Source organism: Anomalospiza imberbis, chromosome 8 (assembly GCF_031753505.1).
Source record: "Anomalospiza imberbis isolate Cuckoo-Finch-1a 21T00152 chromosome 8, ASM3175350v1, whole genome shotgun sequence".
Classification (NCBI taxonomy): Eukaryota; Metazoa; Chordata; class Aves; order Passeriformes; family Viduidae; genus Anomalospiza; species Anomalospiza imberbis.
The window spans coordinates 14,592,758-14,609,452 of NC_089688.1; the positions used below are offsets into that span (position 1 = coordinate 14,592,758).

Genomic DNA, 16,695 nt, shown 5'->3' on the forward strand with positions numbered 1-16,695 from the left:
GTGATCACAGACAAGAACTGCTGAGGCCACACAAAAGTCAGCTCTCTTTTCATCCATCACACCCACTGGAGTCTCTATTTGTACACAATGTTTTTTAAAAACTTGAACAATGAATATTAACAATGTTAAACGTTAATGTCAACAAGTTTCCTTTTTCATTTAATAATTACCTGCTGTAAACTATGGAATTAATCTATAGTCATGCAGAATTTATTCCACAAAAGATGCATGAGAAAAGCAGAAAATCTTAGCTCATCTTAAGAGTTCCAGTGAGCTCTCAAAAACTGGTTTTAAAAACCAAAACCCATTTATTTTATTTACAAACTAAGAATATGAAATCACTGATTTCAGGCTGTATTTTTAAAAGACAAGCTAATCAACTTAATTGATCTTACAGCTCACTTATACCACTGCAAAGACAATAAAATAAAGATGCATTCTTAGGGTTTACAAGTAAATGTCAACACATAAGTGCTACCATTGGCAGAACAAAAGTAAATAATCTTATTGAATTAGTTTATTTGTCAGACTGTAATGTCATGAAGAAATCAGTATAATTGGGTGTAGTCATTTCACTTCAGTAGGATCTCTAAACTTCACTCTGCTCATACTGATATGTATGTAATATAAAGTATGTCTTCTATAAATAAATATCACTCACCTCCACAAAGTCTGCATCTAACTCCTAAAGATGCCTTAGTAAATCAGAGTATTCTTCTCATAAGAAAAATGGAAAAAATAAAACTGTGTAGAAGCAAACAAGTTAAATACTTCAGACATTGTTCAGTTAGTCCTGTGAGGATGGAGGAAGAGTGAAAGATAGATCCTCAGGAACAGGATCTTGCACAGCAAGGCAAAGGATGAAGAATGTAGCTATTACGCATAAAGGACTCTTCCTCACTCAAAAGTGAAAAAACCCTCAGTTAAAAGCAGAACACAAGCACAGCACTTGAAGTGAGTAACTGCCAGCTTTCAGTACTTTATGGGTACAATAGAGCAAAAAACTAAGTGGAGCTGCTGCATATTTTTTTTGTGCTTTAACAAATTCACATTATACAACAGCCATATTTTTACCCTTCAGGTCTGGTGACCATTTTGAATGGAACTGCAGCAACATGAGGTAAATACCCTGGGTACATTTTCTACTACAGATGAGATTATAACAGGCCTAATCCATCCAAATATAATTTTGCAGCAAGAAAAATAAAACTGTGAAACTCAATGCATATCAATGAGATCAAATTTTACAAAAGGTGGTTTTTTTTTGGGGTTGGTTTGTTTTTTGGGTTTTTTTTTATTTTATTACTAGACATATGTACCAATAACAAGATAACCTACAGGCCTTCTCTTATGGATCAGGGTGTAAGTGAACTGCTAATGGAGTAGTCCTAGGATTAGAGTTCTCTATTGGGAATTCTTTCTTTGAAGAAAGCAGCACATAATGCTAGTCACTGCAAAAGCCACTGAATCACAGTCTGCTGATGTGATTGACAATTCGTCCCCTTTGAAATCATGCTCAGGATCCTAAAAAAAGCACTACTGTACCTCCTGACACATCAGTCCTTACCTCTGGGCACTGTTAAAAAGTTTAAGTAAATTCCTGTATTAAATGTATTAAATTTCTATTCTGAAAAACCACTATTACCTCCATCATATCCATAAGAAAGAGAAAAGTATACTAATTTATTATAGGCCTACAATGTAAGTTAGCAGTAATCAAAAGTAGGAAATCAGACATACATCTTCTTGGACTGAGCACAAATCATTGAAGGAGAGAAAACAGTGGTTTCAGGCAACAAACCTGGGGATACATCTAAAAAATGTGTAAGGAACTTACACCAATATATTTAAGTTTTCTGAGGGAAGGATTTCCAGTAATAGTATATTACAAAAGGTGCATGGAGTTCTTAGCTAACAGCAAGATTGTCAATGTTTCTATGAAGGGGGGAGAAAGAAGTATACTTCCAAAAGGAAGCATTCCAGAGATGTGCAAGAAACCTCTTTAACTTGGCATTTCAGATTTCCAGGGCAATTAACTCCCCACTGTATCACATCTCTTAATATTAATTAATTGCTAAAGATGTAGTTATGCAACTTATTGAGCTGCTAAGGATAAAATAGCTCCCAAGGCTTGAATGGCATGCCAAATTAATATCAGTGAAGCACAGGGATTTACCCTCTCTTCTGAGATTGCCAAATCAAGCACTCATTCTCCTTCCAGTGTCAACCAGCGGGAGCAAGTCAAATAAATGTCAGTCAAGACATCTTGACAAACCTTCCACTGCTGCATGGAAAGTTTTATGGGGCAAAATGTTCTGACAAAGTCCTACTGTCATTCTGCACACAAAAACATTGGGGGGTTCACATCATGGCACCTTTGGAACCAGGTACCCTTATTGTGGGTTACTGATACTTTCAGACTGTTGCCGAAAAGGAGAAATCCCAGCCTGCACTAATTACTGCATTGCCTAGAAACAGCTTAATTTTCAGGATAAGTATAAATTAGGGAATGTGTTAATTAATATCACTCATATATAGCATGTCTTAGAAGTTAAAGGTAGTGTTGGCTCAGTGAAAAACAGAATCAAAAACCAATGAAGTTTGAGTCCCCTCATTCAGCATTCAGATGGACTATAGCTTAGAGACAGAGTCTAAATTCCTTTGTTGCTTTTGAAAAATCTGAAAAAGTTCTTACAGCTTCAAAACATGTTATCATAGCAAAAGAGGCATGTAAGCTGAGTCAAGCAGCAGAGGCAGCTGAATTCCATACCCAGAAAGAGTCAACTGCCACCATTTATATAGTGCCTTCTGATTCCATGTGGGTGACTGATGTCTGATTACTCCAGAACACAGAAACAGTTTCTAACCATTCCAATAAATTACAAATTTGGATGGATGAACAGAGGCCGCATATGTATGCTGAAGCTCACTCAAACACACAGAAGAAGAGAGTTTCAAGGTTCTATCTGAATGGATTTAGCAGGAATGTGATGGTACAACTCCTTTTCTGTTTTTCTAAAATATGTCACATCCAAAATCACTTTGAAGATCATCTTCCTACAATGCTACTGATGTTCCTGGCCAGGAGCAAGACCTGAAAAAACATGTGAATATGGTTCTTGTACATCAGACAGACAAGTCCACGGGACCAGCAGTGAACCACTCAATTCCACACCAAAGTGATGCACATAAGGAGACGTTTGTCTTGCAATGTTTAACAGTTACCATCTGTCTCATAACAAAGTCTGTTGTCAAACTGACAATGGTGTAACTGGAACTCTCTCATTTTCAGAAGGACAGATTTAGGGACCTGGCATTGCATAATCTGAAAAACTGCCACAGGCTCTTTGGACCTTCATTTTCCAACCATCCTGATATTGGCTGAAATTATATTCCCACATCTATGAATACACACAAAGTTGTACACAGTTACTTTCCAGTGTACAGAAAAAAGTCTCACTAATCAGCAGCCTCAAAAAGTCAGGTCTTCCAGTGTACTGCTGCATCTTGCATCATCTGATCCATAGCCACATAAAGAATGGATAGGCTCCCTTCACAAGCACTAAGAAAGCTTGACAAGTTCCCAGCTTTGTAATCTGGGAGGAAATTTGCTTACATTTTTGCAGAGTTTGTCATTAGGATAAAAAGATTTTGTTGCTTTTTTTGAACTGTCCACATAGCTCTGAATAAGGCTTTGAAAGTCATCCTAGCCACAGCTGAGTAAAAGGTCTGGCAATTTTCTCTAAGATGTTCCAAAAAAATCTAGGCAACTCTCAAATGTTACAAAATTTCTCTGACATCTGTACTGATCAGTTTAGGCATTACACCAGTTTTCCAAGCTGCATGGTTTAATTCTGATGAGGAAAGGCTGTCTGCTCTGTAACAAGTAGGGACACATCACTGTGATGTTCGACACAGACTGATTTGGAAACACACATGAATGACAGAATGTGCTTGAGAGAATAAGTAGCTCAGGAAACTGATGTCACTGGCATGTGGTACTGTCTGCTGTGACACTATCAACAGCCCATCATCTCTGCCATAGTGGGAATAGCCACTGCTCTATTTCCAGAGAGACAAACTTAAATGACTGGTTTGTCTGAGGCATGTTTTGCTACTCCTTCAGCAAATACACATCTCATTGATTAGGACTGATTACACAGAGCATTGAGGACACTTGTTTAAGAAATCCACTTAACTTACTAGTAGCATTTAAATTTTAGTAAGGTGTAAATAAGAAAGAATTAGCTGTAATTCCCAGCTCTTTGTCTGGTTTATCTTTTACATGGAACAGGTTTGAGAAGCAGGTATGTGCACTTGCAGTACAGCACACAGTGCTCACAGAAGACCACATTGAGAATGCTACCCCAGCAAGGCAGAAACATGTGAGACCTGGCATAGAAAGAAGCACACACCTCAGGATTTTTTTGAGGAGAGGGTAAGGCTATTACCCCTAAGTTTATTAAACCATACCAAACAGAAAATGGTTTAGAGACCTTTTTTGTACATTTTCTTAAAAGCTGGATTAAACCACTGAAAATATTGGAAACACATGTTTGATGGGGCCACTAAGCCCATATGAGCAGAGCTGCTTAAGGAATGAAAATGAAGCTGCGTAAGAAATATCAAGCGTATGGCCAAAACTAACTCTGAGGAATTTAACATTCCGGTCCAAATGGTTCAGAAAGCAAAAAACCTACCTCTCTGAGCAAAAAAAATGACCTATTTCCTTTTGGTCAGAAAGATACAGAGCTAAATGTTCTTTGCTTCACTAAGTAGGAGGAAAAAATTGTTTAGGTGACTCACTTCCCCTTTCTTGGAGTGATGGTCCAGAAACAGTTTTTGGAGAAAGCTATTCTTTGTGTAAGTGATCTTAAGCACACAATTAAGCAGAACATTTCTAGTCAATGGCATGATTGATTTCATAAAAAAAAAAATATAGTTCCTGCAACGTCGTGTCAACATGAAAAAATTGAGAGTGTGCTTAGGGTGACCCCTCTGATAGCCTTTCCATTATCTCCATGCCAGTTAGCATGTTCCATACATTTTGAAGCCTGTTCCTGAGCCAAATCTTGCCTCCTGCTACGTCTCAGTCTAATCTACTGCAGAGTAGAATCCAGAAATCCAGAAATTCTCACAAGTGAGGAAAAGATTAAATTCATTAATTATATGCTCATTTATACAGAATGACAGCAGAGTGAGGAGGAAGCCACTAAAGGACTGATGGATCCCTGTGTTATGAATCTTGTAGATTACATTCAGTAAGTACTGTTTAGCCAAGGGTACTTCTTGGCAAATAGGTATCAACTTCATTTTAAAAGCATGGAATCAGTTGCAATGAAGCTACTTAGATGTTCACAAGATTACAGCTCATATTGTTTATAGAATGCAGCTCTGTGCCTGCAAGTATTCTTCACAGATAAATTTTTAATTTTACATATTATTTTTGGATTAAGCATTAAGTGACCCAGTAGACAGACGTGCTTAATATAAATCCAAGGTTTGGCTAATTACACACATAACAAGTAGTAAAAATTTAAAATACTTCTAAGCCTTTAGAGCATACCACTTTTTACAAACAAGCATGAATCTGTTCATTTTTCAAAGCTAAATTCTCATACTTATGAGTTCATTAGAATGCTAAAACGCACAATCCCTTTAGATTAACAGAACAAGTTAATCATAATGGAAGAATGAAAATTTGGATTAATTTACAACTGCTTGAAATGGAGGCTGATATTCAGAAAAGTGCCATACTTCCCTGATGTGAATTCAAAAGTTCAACATAATTTAGCATATTATTCCCTCTTAATGTTATCCCTCATTTAAAAGTCATTCCAATCAACACTTTATTTACTCTTAATAAAGACATACTCTAGCTTAAAGCCAAACTTCTTTAAAATATCTAATGACAGGATGTAGGCTTTTCCCAAAAATGTTGTACAGCTCCAAAATTGAAAGGTTACAATTAGATGGCAAGAAGTAATGCGGAAAGAAAGAGGGAGTTATGATGATTTTCTCAGGTGTGATTATACAAACACTATTGTGAATTCCCAAGAGTTCTCTTTATGAAAGCTTCCCAAGAATTCAATTTTACATTTTCCCTTTACCTGCCAGTCCTACCAATTCAAGTTGAAATGCATCAAGCTACATTCTTCCAAACTCACATTGCATCAACAGTAATAAAACTTGTGTAATGAGAATTTCAGAATTCTACCAAGGATTAATAAACAAAAGAATATGGGATTCTCTAGCTGCTAAGTTAGATTCAAAGCAATACTAGAATTGCTAGAATAAAAATAAGCTATTAAGAAATAGGACAAAAACCAAGAGCACCCATTCTGAGGTGAATGGGTGAGGATGAATATTGTGCCATACCTTGGTAAGTACTTCCAGAAAAACAAGAATGAAAATGTGCTGTTTGTTGCCAAGGTCATGTAGTTTAAAATCCAAGCTATAAAATTCTATCAAGTTGGACTTGAAATCCAGCACTTGTGTCAGAAAGATAAAACTTCAAAGACTATTTCTTGCAGTTCTAACCTCAGCACTCCAAAAGCAAAAGAAATGCTGATAAAAATCATGCAAATACAGCCTGGTCAGCAATACTTGCCCTCTCTGCATGTGTAAGCTATTTGCTTTACATACTTTATAGTCATGAGCCCTATTAAAAGACTCTGAATTGTTAGGGTTTTTTTTTTACTTTCCAGAGCAATGTCTGTTGTTAGATGGGCACAGGCTTAACTAAAATTATGGAAGGAAGCTCAGTAGTAGTAAAACACTGTGTCTATGAATCTGAATTTAGTTTGTTAGCAGAACCCTAAAACAATACATTATTTATGAACTGCATGCAGTTACATGTATGCATATTTTATAGATTTAATATAATGGATCCAATCATCTGGAGAGACTGCAAGAGCTCAGATTAAAGCAAGATGTCACATATCATATTAGATATAAAGCCAAAATTTAATGAGACAAGTAAAGGTCAGAGAAGCACACTGCAGTTTCAATTTGATACCCCTACACTTCTTGCTCTTAAGCATGCATCACAACTTCAAACATACAGCAAAACTAAAAGTTAGTATAAAAGGGTAATTCTAGTGCCAAGCAAGCAGGAAAGATAAACTTAGGTTTCTATTCCAGAAACTAAAGGATTGCAATTCAGTCATTCTCTCTAGTCCTCATTTTCCAAAGTATTATCAGATAAGCAATTTTTAGTGACTGATGCCTGCTCAATTGAAACTTGATCCAGCAAAGTTATCAACACGTCTTATTGGTGGGTTAAGGAAAAAGAAAAACAACCCAACAATTGTGTCTAATAGCAATACATCACCTTTAGAAGCACATTACCTGCATTTTTACTGATTATCAGGATTCCATCTGCTTTCTGTATTGCAGTCAGGAAAGCCCTTTGTTATTCCTTTTACCCTCTTCCCATTCTTTACATTCTGTCCCTATTTTGCTGCTGAGTACTAAAGTCTCAAACAAAAAGATGCTTCAATAAGACTTGTCTTTAAGGCCTTACAAGTACTCAATCTGTCATAGTTAGCCATCTTTATTTTGCAGGTGAACAAATTGACATGCAAGAAGGATTAGAACTGACAAGGAAAGCAGATTGGCAAGGAGAAACAAGAACGGGACAGTGAGGGAATGCAGAATCAGAGCAACACTGGGATTTTTATACTGGTTTTCTCTTTCAATATTACTTACTAACTTTTCTCTCAGTTTTGTCATTTCTCTCACATTGTCTCCACTTTATTCACTTCTTTCTGTCTCCATTACTCTCCTAATATGGATTAGTATTTCCAAAGCATAATTTGCTGTAATTTAATCTCATTAAGGAATGACTAAACTGTTGTCTCATTTATTTTATCTTTTCCATTTTTATGCCTGTGACTGTCATTTCTAGAATATATCAATCACTTCCACCCCTGCCCCCTTTCATATAATGAGTCAAGCCATGATAATACTGATTCCCTAACTCTTGCCAGGATCAGTTCAAACAACTTTAACATTTCAGAAAACCTAACCACAAAGAGCTTTAGCACTGCTCTTCAATACTTTTACATTGTTCTTGGTACTTCCTTTCACCACTTTCAGGTATTTTTAAGAAATATACTTATAAAATGCTGATATAACACACTTTTCAAGAGTGTGGTATTTCTGAGTTTCTGCCCCTTTGTCACTTATCTTCCATCCTCTCAATATTTATCAACAGAAGAATTTTTCCTTTGCTCTTTCTTTTCCTTTTACAGAGCTTTCCCTCTAATGCATGATGTAACCTTGCTTTCACATTTCATTTTGTGGAAATAAGTCTTCTACATTGTTCATTAGAAGCATTTCTACAAAAAAAGAACTTTTCAATTGTCCCTCATACGTCCAGACTTTTCTCTTTTTCTGACCCTGCTGAGATACCCTGTCCACATAATGTCTGCTTTGGGCAGTCAACAGGGCCAACCTTCGGCTTTCTGATTTTCATGATGCTCTCCAACTATTGCTCAGTCCTGCAGAGTGCCACACACTCTCCTGCTCTGCTGCAAGACAACACTGAAAAAATACAGAGATTCCCTTTCATACCTTACAAGCCAAATTCCTCCTTCACGGCTGCACTTCACATCTTTCCTTTCCGTTAACACGCTAGAAAAAAAATAAAATCTAACTCTGTTCTTCACAGCTTAACTGCAATTCTGGTTAATTCTTTGTAAACTTTTAAATCTTCACTTCCTTTTTAGTTTATGCTGCTTTAAATTTTAGTTCCAAACCCCATGATTTAAGCTTCATTTTCTTCCCAGTTTTCTTCGTAATTTAGAACTTCTTCCTATTGGTTCCTTCTGTGATTACCATCTCAAAATTTTCACACATGAAAAATACAGTATTTCTAAGACTTTTTTCCTTAAAGAAATTGGCTTTCTCTGCTAAGAATCAGAGAGAGAGCATTTCTCGAGTAGATGATACTACCTTTGCAGGTACAAAGGAAATATCCAAAATATATGAGCACATGTAACAGATGATGATGTGCTCATACACCATGAGCAGATAAATGATCACCAGATGATCACCATACACCATGTAAGCAAGCATCTGACAGGTTCATTTTCCCTGTTTAAACACTATATACTCTAAAGTTTCTCCACCCATTGCCTTTGGGTATTTTTGTTTCAACATAGTGTTGCTTTTCTGACCTTTAAAGAGGGTCTGTCTGAAACAAACAATTCCATAACCTTGAGCTGCTTCCTAAGTTCTTCCTTTTTTTTAAATTTGATTTTTTTTTTCACTTTTCCTATTACACTCCTTAGAAATATACTCTTTCCACTCACAACTCAACTTTTAAAAAAGCAATTTGTCAGACTTCAGGGCCCATTTGTTCATTTCCAACTATTCTACTCAGTTGCATTTCATTGTAGTCAGGTTTCCAAGGATGCCTTTCTTTAACATGTTATTATTTCTGACTAACTTTTAAACAGTTGAAGCAAACCCTTTTAAGGTGTTATCTCTCATTTTATAGCACACTTTTTCAAGATTTTCTCAAAATGTTAAGAAATTAGTAAGAGCTGTATTCTTAGGATTTCTTCCCCGCATCTTCTCACAGAGAATCCACATTCACTCTAAGTGTGGCTACCTTGGCATTCTGAACTTATTTATTGGTCCTTTACTTTTCAGTCACCAGATAAGCTTCCTAAAATAGTGTTTCTGTCTCCCACTACTTTCAAAAAATTAATATATATTTGAGTTGGCTCTCTCTAAGGTTAACAACACAATCTTTCTTTCCAATAAGCCAATGAATATTGCTGCAAAAACTCTTCCAGAATTTCTAATTTAATTTTTGGTTTACATTTCAACTACTTTTTTCCTATCCTTGCTTTTTTTTCCTTCTGCTAAAGCTTACAGAAAAAAAAGCTTCTTTCAGGATTTTCAGAATTTACTTTTTTCCTTCTCTCTCACTCTCCCAGCTCTCTTTTTAAAAGTCTTTTAGTGATGTTATGTTATTCATGCAAAACTGTTTAAGTTTCAATCATATTTAAAACAGAAACTAGGAGATGACAAACCTTCTGGAGACAAACACAATTCCAGATGGCAACTGGAGCTGAATGAGGCTCCCAGCTCTGAGCCAAGATAAAGGAAAAGTTCACTGACAAAACCTAATCAGTGTAAGAAAGGCACACTGACACAGGAATACCTACATTTCACTGATTTAAATTTCTTCTATTTCCTTGACTCTATGTGGGTTCTGTGTACTTCAGAGTGAAATTATTGAACAATTCCTGGACTGATAGATTAATGACAGCTAAAGAATGAAATATAGTTCACTAATAAATCAGCTAATGGCACAGAAATCACTTCAAGGAGAGATGGAATTAAAATCCTGGGCTCTTTGAACACTTCAAAGTTTAGAAATTCAGAGTCTATCACATACATTCGCTTCTAAACCTCCCCAAAATAAATGCAGCAACAGAAGCAGAATTTCACATCTCTTAACTAATAAAGAGTTCCAGAACTCCCTCCAAAAAGTTCACCTCTAATCAGCTGTCATGAAAATGCACCACCTTTACACCATCACCATAGGTCAAGCAATAGTGATATCTGACAGAAAATGATTCCAATAACTTGAGCTCCATTGATCAAGATATTTTGCAAAAGTATCCGAAGCAAAAACTTGTCTTGATCCCATGGTTAAAAAAAAAAGCTCAGAAAGCTGACTATCTTTTAACAACATAACCATTTCAGAATGCTATATACATTAAAACATATGCAACTCTTTTTTTAATCCAAATTGTTTTCAAGACATTTGGGGTTTCTGAAAATGAAAACTTTAGTAAGGAAACAACAACTGTTTTGTAGAAAGGAGCAATAATTATGACAATATTTTCCCTTTTATGGGGGGGCAGGGAGGAGTGAGCAACTTTTATTGTAATATAATTTTATTTCTTCCAAATGTGCATTTAATGCTATCTGGCAGTCAGTTTTAACTATATAGGGAGCTTCAAAGTTAATATGCCAGGATCATGAACAAGAAGATCCAAAGTGCCATTTGTGTATTTTTTAATAGAATTTTTACATCCCTCATAATATGAAAACATGCAGACAGGTATATGCTTTAAAGTGTTGTGACGAAAAGCATACTTTAGTTATAGAAAACGTGATATACCTGAAACTAAATTCATCATTACTGTTGTTCATCGAACCAATAGCCAGAAACATTCCCACTGTATAAAAGAAAGTTTTATGTTTCAGTCTTTTATGGACAAACTTTGAAGTTCTCACAGGATAAATGTGGTTAAAATCACAGAATAATGCAGGCTAGACAGGACCTCTGCAGTTCTCCAGTCCAACACATCAGTCAAAGCAGAGACAGCCTCAAATTTAGATTAGCCTGACCAAAGGACTCATCCTGGTATGTTATGAAAATCTCCAAGCACAGAGACTCAACAACTTCACTGTTTAACCGCTGTCATTGTGATTTTTCTCAGTGTAAGATTCCTGACTGCACCTAGAGACCTTGTCCTCACCTCTTCTCCTTCCAGTACACATCTTTGACAAAAGCTTTTCACTCTTGGTACACTGGAGGTGTAGCTGTAACCTTTGCAGAACACTTGTGAGAAGTCTAGAAAGCACAACTACAAAACAAGTCACACACAACACTACCAGCATAGGCTGAACAACAGATTCACAAGTAGCCACTCTGCAGTGCTCATGATGAAACAGACAACACAGAGCAGATTCAAACACAGCACTTGAAATTAGCAATAATTCTTTGCTAAGCAAGAACAAACCTGGGCCACTTTAACGGAATTTTGAGTGGAACCACCAGCATGATATTCTACTTTGAACTTTTTCACAAGTTCTTCAAATCTGTTAAGGAAAAGTAGAGAAAAAAGTTAAACTTTGCAATTTTTTTTCCAAAACAAGTCATGAAGATTAGAGGTACATGACATCACATTGCGAAAATAAGAAATTCACACATATTATGTTACACATAATGCAAGCAGGAAACATTCATTTAGAGTTTGTCCAAATCACAATACAAAGTGTGACATCAAATTGAACTCTTCTCCTAAAAGTTGTGAGTGGAGTATACAACCAGGGGGAAAAATTATCTGGAGCATAAGCTCAACTGCAAGCTGTTAAAACTGAACTGTTAGATTGGTAAAAGATATGCTTGAAGAAAAATTGCATAAATGAAGATTTTCAGATACTTATTCCACCTCATTAAATTTTATATTCTGTTTCTAGCTTAAGAGAGAAGATTGAGGAGATCTGGGTCTAATTCAAAATTAACTTAACCCAACCAATAGTGCTATATTTTAAGATTTCATATGAAATAGTACATTTTGACAGGTGAAGAATTTTGATGAACAAATCCAGCAGTATGTGAGAAAATTTGATAACAGAAAAGGTGTCTCCAGGTGAACTTTCAAGCCCTTCAAGCCATACTACTATGAAAATATAGAATTCTATGTCAACATTCAATAGTATATTAGGTTTGAATACTAAAACAAATATTTGAACTTTTAACAGAAGTATCTACCCCCATATTTCAGATCACCCTTTCTGGTTAAGACCCAGTGACTGTAAGGCTCTGTTCATTGTGCAGGTTATGTGTTACAGCTCTGATCAGAGGATACAACCACTCAAGAACAGTCTCCTCTCTGGTCACAGGCTCTAGAAAAGGGAACTGGAATGAGGAAGTAATGGAGTCTGCAGGGAGGCTATGCACAAATACTGCATCATGCCTTTAAATTGCAAGCACACTTGAAAATGAGTGGATTAAACAGCACGATCAGCAACCTCAGAAGATGTCAGACTCAGAAGTACTCCTGTAGGCCGGTCAAAATGTTTACTGTAAACTTTGTTTGCAGAGATGAGGTTCAAAATTACCTCCATTACCCTAATTTTAATAGCATATAGTTGCCTTTAATGCCTATTAGCTTTACCTTCAACAAACAAAGCTTGCCCAGTTAGATGTATCCCAATGTATTTTATTGTATTTACCTTTTGCATCGTTTTAAGGAGTGACACATCTTTATTTCAATTACAGTGCAAGTGGAATCCTATCTACCAACCCTACCCTTTCTCTCCTCCTCACTACTCCAATCTTCTTACACTATGCAAACAACAGCTTTGGGGATAGATTTGTCAAATAGTGACTTATTTGTTTAAAAGTTTTTTTTATTTTCAATACCATCTTATCAATAAGAGCATTTTTCTTTTTACAGTACTTTACATTTAAAGTGTTTGAATAATGAACTACTTAGCCCTAGCAAAATACCAATGGGCAGACAATTAGAAAGAATCAAGAACTAAATTACTACATATGCTTCTCACAGTTATCCACACTACTAATTATCCACCAGTTCTAAGTCAAGCAATTGAAACCTTAAATGATAGCAAGTAGCTGAAAGTGGGGAAAAAAATAACAAAACCCAACAGGTCTCTTAACAATTGCTTTTCAAGCAAAGACAAACCATTATGAACCAATTAAGTATTTTGGCAATATTTTTTCTTTAATTTAATTGACATTTTGCCTTTTACTCAATTTGAGTATGTGCTGCCAAGTCACATGGCTATTTTTGTATTCCTGTATATCTGTAAGAATGCAAGTTGATATTTTAATTCTTTTACCTAAAGGAAATTCAAGAAGTTTCCATGTCCACATTATTTAATAGCACGTTAAACCTTGTAAACACAGTATACTTCAGTTAAGCACCTATATAAGCAGCTCTATGTCTGGGTATGTGTTTAAATAATTATCTTGTAGTTCAAACGCAGAATAAAACACGTGCTATCTGAATTTGGAGGAAAAAAATTGGAAATTGCCATAAAATACCATCTGTATTATAAAAATTTCAAGGTGACAGCTATGCAATCTAACAAATAATCTGAACAAATTACTTGACAATTACTCAATACAGTAAGACAAATGATGGTTACACTACTTCAGATTGAATATAAAAGCATGTAACTCCTTCAAATTAAGATGGCGAATTTAACATCTCTAAATATCTGTTATATAAAATATAACAAGTTCATACAGCTGCAACTAAAGTAAATTTTGCTGGTCACTTTCCATGACACATCATAAGGACAATATAAATTCTGTTGGTTTAATCCACAAGAGCCTGAATTGCATCAAGAATGACCTCAAAATTCAGAATGCTCATCGTTTTTTCTCTCAAGATGAACAGTCAGATGGACATTTTTCTGAATGTCAGCAGATGGCACAGGCAGCGTGGGAACACACGCTTTGTCGCTGTGTGCTGCCTGCCTGACCTGCAAAGAGAGCACTCATTCCAGCACGCCTCAGAAACACGGAGCTTGCTTTAGAAAACCCTCCCCTTGAAGGAAGGAAGCTCAACTGCAGAAACTGCTCCACGGCTCGGGAATGCTGAACAGAGCTGCTGTGTGTCCCTCAGAACTAAGTGGTTATCACACTTAGGATAATTCAAGAAAATTAGAACCTTATGAGCACAACGGAATATTATTTTTGCTTCATGTTCCGTAGTTGCTGGTATTTCTGAGTATTTCTAAGGCTGTTCTGTATCTGAGAACCATGACCCTTTTCCTGACCTCGCAACATACCATTACCTTAAATAACAGAATAATAAATCCCACAATCGGCACCATATAAAGGGGCCTCTATTTTTAGTACCATGAATTTGTCCACCACATTAAAGTGTATTTTAACAAAAATAAGTTTGCATTTGCAGCAGCATATGTTTTCTGCTGTGGTACTGCTGATCACCTCTAGTACTGAGCAAAGAGGATATGTCAATGTTTTGCTCAGTTACAGTAAAGGCAGTAATACTTCTGTCAGTTGCTTTTTTTTCCCTTCTTCAAAAGAGAATGTACTCCTAATTGAACTTGATACTGAAAGGTGAGGCTGTTCACTAGCATCACTTTTGACAGAATTAATGGTTATTAAAAAAACTTATAAAGTGGTAGTAGAAAAAGCTATTACACAAAAGAACACAAACAAGAATGAGAATATAATCTGCCCTTTTTTTTAACAAAAAACACCTCCTTACTTTACAGGAGGTGGAGGCTGATTTTTAGAAGGCACAGACTCTTCTTACATATGCCATACCATTACCTCAAACTGGAGACAGCTGTTAGATTTTTCCCCCAGTAAACATCACTGCTGACCATCTCACCACCCTGTTTGACTCTCAGACCATTCATATCCCGAGCATCACCAGTCACTTTCTGTGTGCTCTTACTAAACTATGTATAAACCTTACACTACTCCTTCTCATAGCACCTCCTAAAAAAGCATGATTTACTGTACTGTAGAGAAAAATGTACTCACTGTAATATCTAATCCCTTCAGACACCTGCAAAGATCATCTGTGTCAGCTCCCCCTCTGACCAGCTCTCGCCTCTCACCCCAGCTCTCTCACAGCCCCTTCCCAGTCACTGCAAGCAGAAGTCACTTCTCTACATTTCCAAGGCCCTGCAGTGTTAGGGACTGAACATACCATCCTTCATTCAGTACATTCACATTTACAACAGCCTCCAGGCACAAAGCTGTCAACAAAAATAGCTTTTCTCTCAATAACCCATGATATCATCCAATGTCCAGTTACTAGAATTTTCTATGGCTATTAGCAAAACTACTTTAAATCTTCCTTCAAACTATCTTTCACCATAATGTCATAAAAAAGTCATCAGCAAGGCTGTGTGATTTCCTGAGGCTACTCCCCAGCCTAATAACTGGCAATCCTCTCGTGGATCAATACCCGTCTCTTGTAACTTGCTTTATACACAAATTCTGAGGGGTTTGGAGCTGGGACTGTCTTCTTGTTACACAGCAACAGAAACACTCATGTATGGCTCACCATGGTTCCAAAATCAAACTGACAAGAAAAATAAGCACATAAAACAGTCCCTACAACCAAAAGCAGGCAACATAAGGCAGTGGAGCTACGCTATGGAAAATTAAAGCAATTCAAGTAATCCTGTTAAGTTTTATGACAAAATTTATATTAAACTACAAAAAAACCTTTTTGAAGAGTAAAATAGCCACAGAATACCATTGAGAGTGCACCAGAAGAAAAACAATCCTGATGCATGTGTCAGAAGCTACTTATCTGCAAGAAATAGAGGAAAGTAATCTCTTGTTTTTCAGCAGGGTATGTTGCCCTGGATATCTTTTGATATACCTGCTTATTACCTAAGATGTACTCAACAGCACACATCAGCAGGAGCTACACATAAAAAAATCACCTGCCAAAAACAGCTAGAGAGGAGAGAAAAGTAATTTTTGCCTTTTTGAATGCCAGATAACCAGATAATGACAGCCTGAATGTAAGACAAAAATCTGGTTATATTATAACAATAATAAAGTATTTTCAGTGGATTGTATATTTTGTTTGGTGTTATAAAAATCTTCAAAACCACTAAGATGGAAACCTCTTAAATAATCAATAAGAGGTTGCAAGCTGCACCTAAGTCTATAACTACCTTTTCTTTAAAGGTTATGTTGGGGGGGGGATGCAGCCATTGTTGATACCTCTAAGAGAGAGGTAGACAAGGATTTTGTATGTTTTTAAGGTATTGGATGAATTTTAATTAGATTTTAATTAAAAATCATAATTAATGCTGATTCTGACACCTTTGCCAGATATTTATTTTTACTGGCAAGAAGCAGTCATATTAAGACATGGCAATAGCTTTAAATGCTCAGCTGTGAGGAGAGCC

General features: G+C 36.2%; 1 protein-coding gene across 4 annotated transcripts in view; it reads right to left on the bottom strand.

Annotated features, from left to right (window-relative positions):
• The window catches only part of ADK (adenosine kinase), a 270,500-nt gene that overhangs the window by 187,772 nt on the left and 66,033 nt on the right, over positions 1-16,695 (bottom strand). For all 4 annotated transcript variants that reach the window (XM_068198543.1, XM_068198542.1, XM_068198541.1 and 1 more), the window contains one exon: positions 11,772-11,850. In XM_068198543.1, the coding sequence (XP_068054644.1) occupies positions 11,772-11,850 (79 nt within the window). The remainder of the gene's footprint in view (positions 1-11,771; positions 11,851-16,695) is intronic.